The sequence below is a fragment of the Austrofundulus limnaeus genome, unplaced genomic scaffold (assembly GCF_001266775.1).
Source record: "Austrofundulus limnaeus strain Quisiro unplaced genomic scaffold, Austrofundulus_limnaeus-1.0 Scaffold465, whole genome shotgun sequence".
Classification (NCBI taxonomy): domain Eukaryota; kingdom Metazoa; phylum Chordata; class Actinopteri; order Cyprinodontiformes; family Rivulidae; genus Austrofundulus; species Austrofundulus limnaeus.
In genome coordinates this window covers 60,851-62,410 of record NW_013952867.1, presented here as the reverse complement: position 1 = coordinate 62,410, position 1,560 = coordinate 60,851, and the positions used below count along the sequence as shown (strand labels likewise).

The following is a 1,560-nucleotide window of genomic DNA, read 5'->3' as shown; positions in this document are numbered from 1 at the left end:
GAGCAAGGCTTTGGACATGTTTTTATCAGAGTATAACATTATAACATGATATAAAACTCGAAAAAGTTGATTTTACATGATTTTTTCCCCTTTAAAAATTTACTAAAAGTCTAAGTATACTTAGTTTAGTACTTAGTTTATGCTTATGTTTATACTTTTGGCCAAGATAAACTTATGTAGTAGAACAATGAAAGTACATTTTAATGATGTCCTGTTTTTAAATAATTTCTTGTCAGTTTTTGGAATAAAAGCAACAAGCGAGCTGCTGCAAAGACGACTATGGACATTTGAACAATCGAACAAATTTACACAACAGCTCAGTGGACTGGGATTATTCTTTCTGTGCATGTGTGGGTTTTCTCCAAACACTCCAGCTTCCTCCCACAGACCAAAACCATGACTGTTAGTAACTCTAAATTGTCCCTGTGTGTGACTGAGAGAGTMGTTGTTTGTCTCATTTGTATACTTTAGTACACTTATTGAAATGTACTTATACTTCTTTTTGGTAAAGGCAGAAACTTTAATCCCCAAAGTTCTTCTCAAGAAAAGCTCCAAGATAAATTTAAGTCAATATGACAAAAAAAAAAAAAAAGATTTACGTATCTATCAAACCTGGTTTAAATGTTTAAAGGGATATTTGCAGAAATCCACCTGAAACGATGCAAAGTTAAGCTAACAGACTTTCTGCAGGACAAAGAAGTTCACATGAGGAGGTCAGAGAAACATGTTCATACATCAACAACTCCCTCACCTGACAGAGCAAAGCTTCTGTTTGTATTTTCAGAGCTCCTGATGAGAAAAGCACCGGTCTGGTTCCCTTCAGCCAGCAGCATCTTCTCTGCGTGCTGRCTGTCTGTGTTTGGAAAATACCACCTGAAGGCACAAAGCAACCAGTTAATCCAGTAAAACTCCCTGCATCTGTATTTAATCAAGTCTTCAAGTTTTCTTTTATTGGTCAGTTAATGATTTTACATCTCTTCAGACTTGAACACCAGTTTTACACCTCGCTCTGATGAAYACTAACAAGTTTAACATGAAAACATCAAGTGTGTCTGAAGGGACATGAAATCATTAAGTAACAAAAGAAAATTTTAAGACTTGATTCAGTAAAGTATGGAGGACAAAAACTGACATAACTAAAAATAAAAGCAGAAATATTTAAATGAACCAATTAATACATAAATACACTTAATTGCGCCAATTCAATTAAAAATAAGAACTTTACCTCATGTGAACTGATTCAGATTTAATCAGGAACATTCATAAGTAAAATATAAGCAAGTGAATTTGTTTTAAACTAAACTCTAAGTTTAGGTTAAACTGAGGCAGCAGAAGCAGGCTCAGTCGATCTGCACCAATAGGAGAGGAGCTGAGAAGTCCCGCCCCCAGCTTATTTACATAATGAAGCAGGGAGACGTAAGGTAATGTAAAGACAGGAGACAGAGAAATGTAAAAGTGACACATGGGAAAGAAAAGACTTGTGGGAAAAATATATAAAAATACTAAATATAAACATTTAAGAGACACAAATGCATTTACAAGTAAAAGGAAAAACACATA

At 34.4% G+C, this 1,560-nt stretch overlaps 1 protein-coding gene across 1 annotated transcript in view; it reads right to left on the bottom strand.

Moving 5' to 3' along the window:
• LOC106529786 (tyrosine-protein kinase SRK2) overlaps positions 1 to 1,560 on the bottom strand; it is a 20,141-nt gene that overhangs the window by 11,245 nt on the left and 7,336 nt on the right. The window contains exon 2 of the mRNA XM_014025290.1: positions 752 to 873. Coding sequence (XP_013880744.1) covers positions 752 to 873 — 122 coding nt within the window. The remainder of the gene's footprint in view (positions 1 to 751; positions 874 to 1,560) is intronic.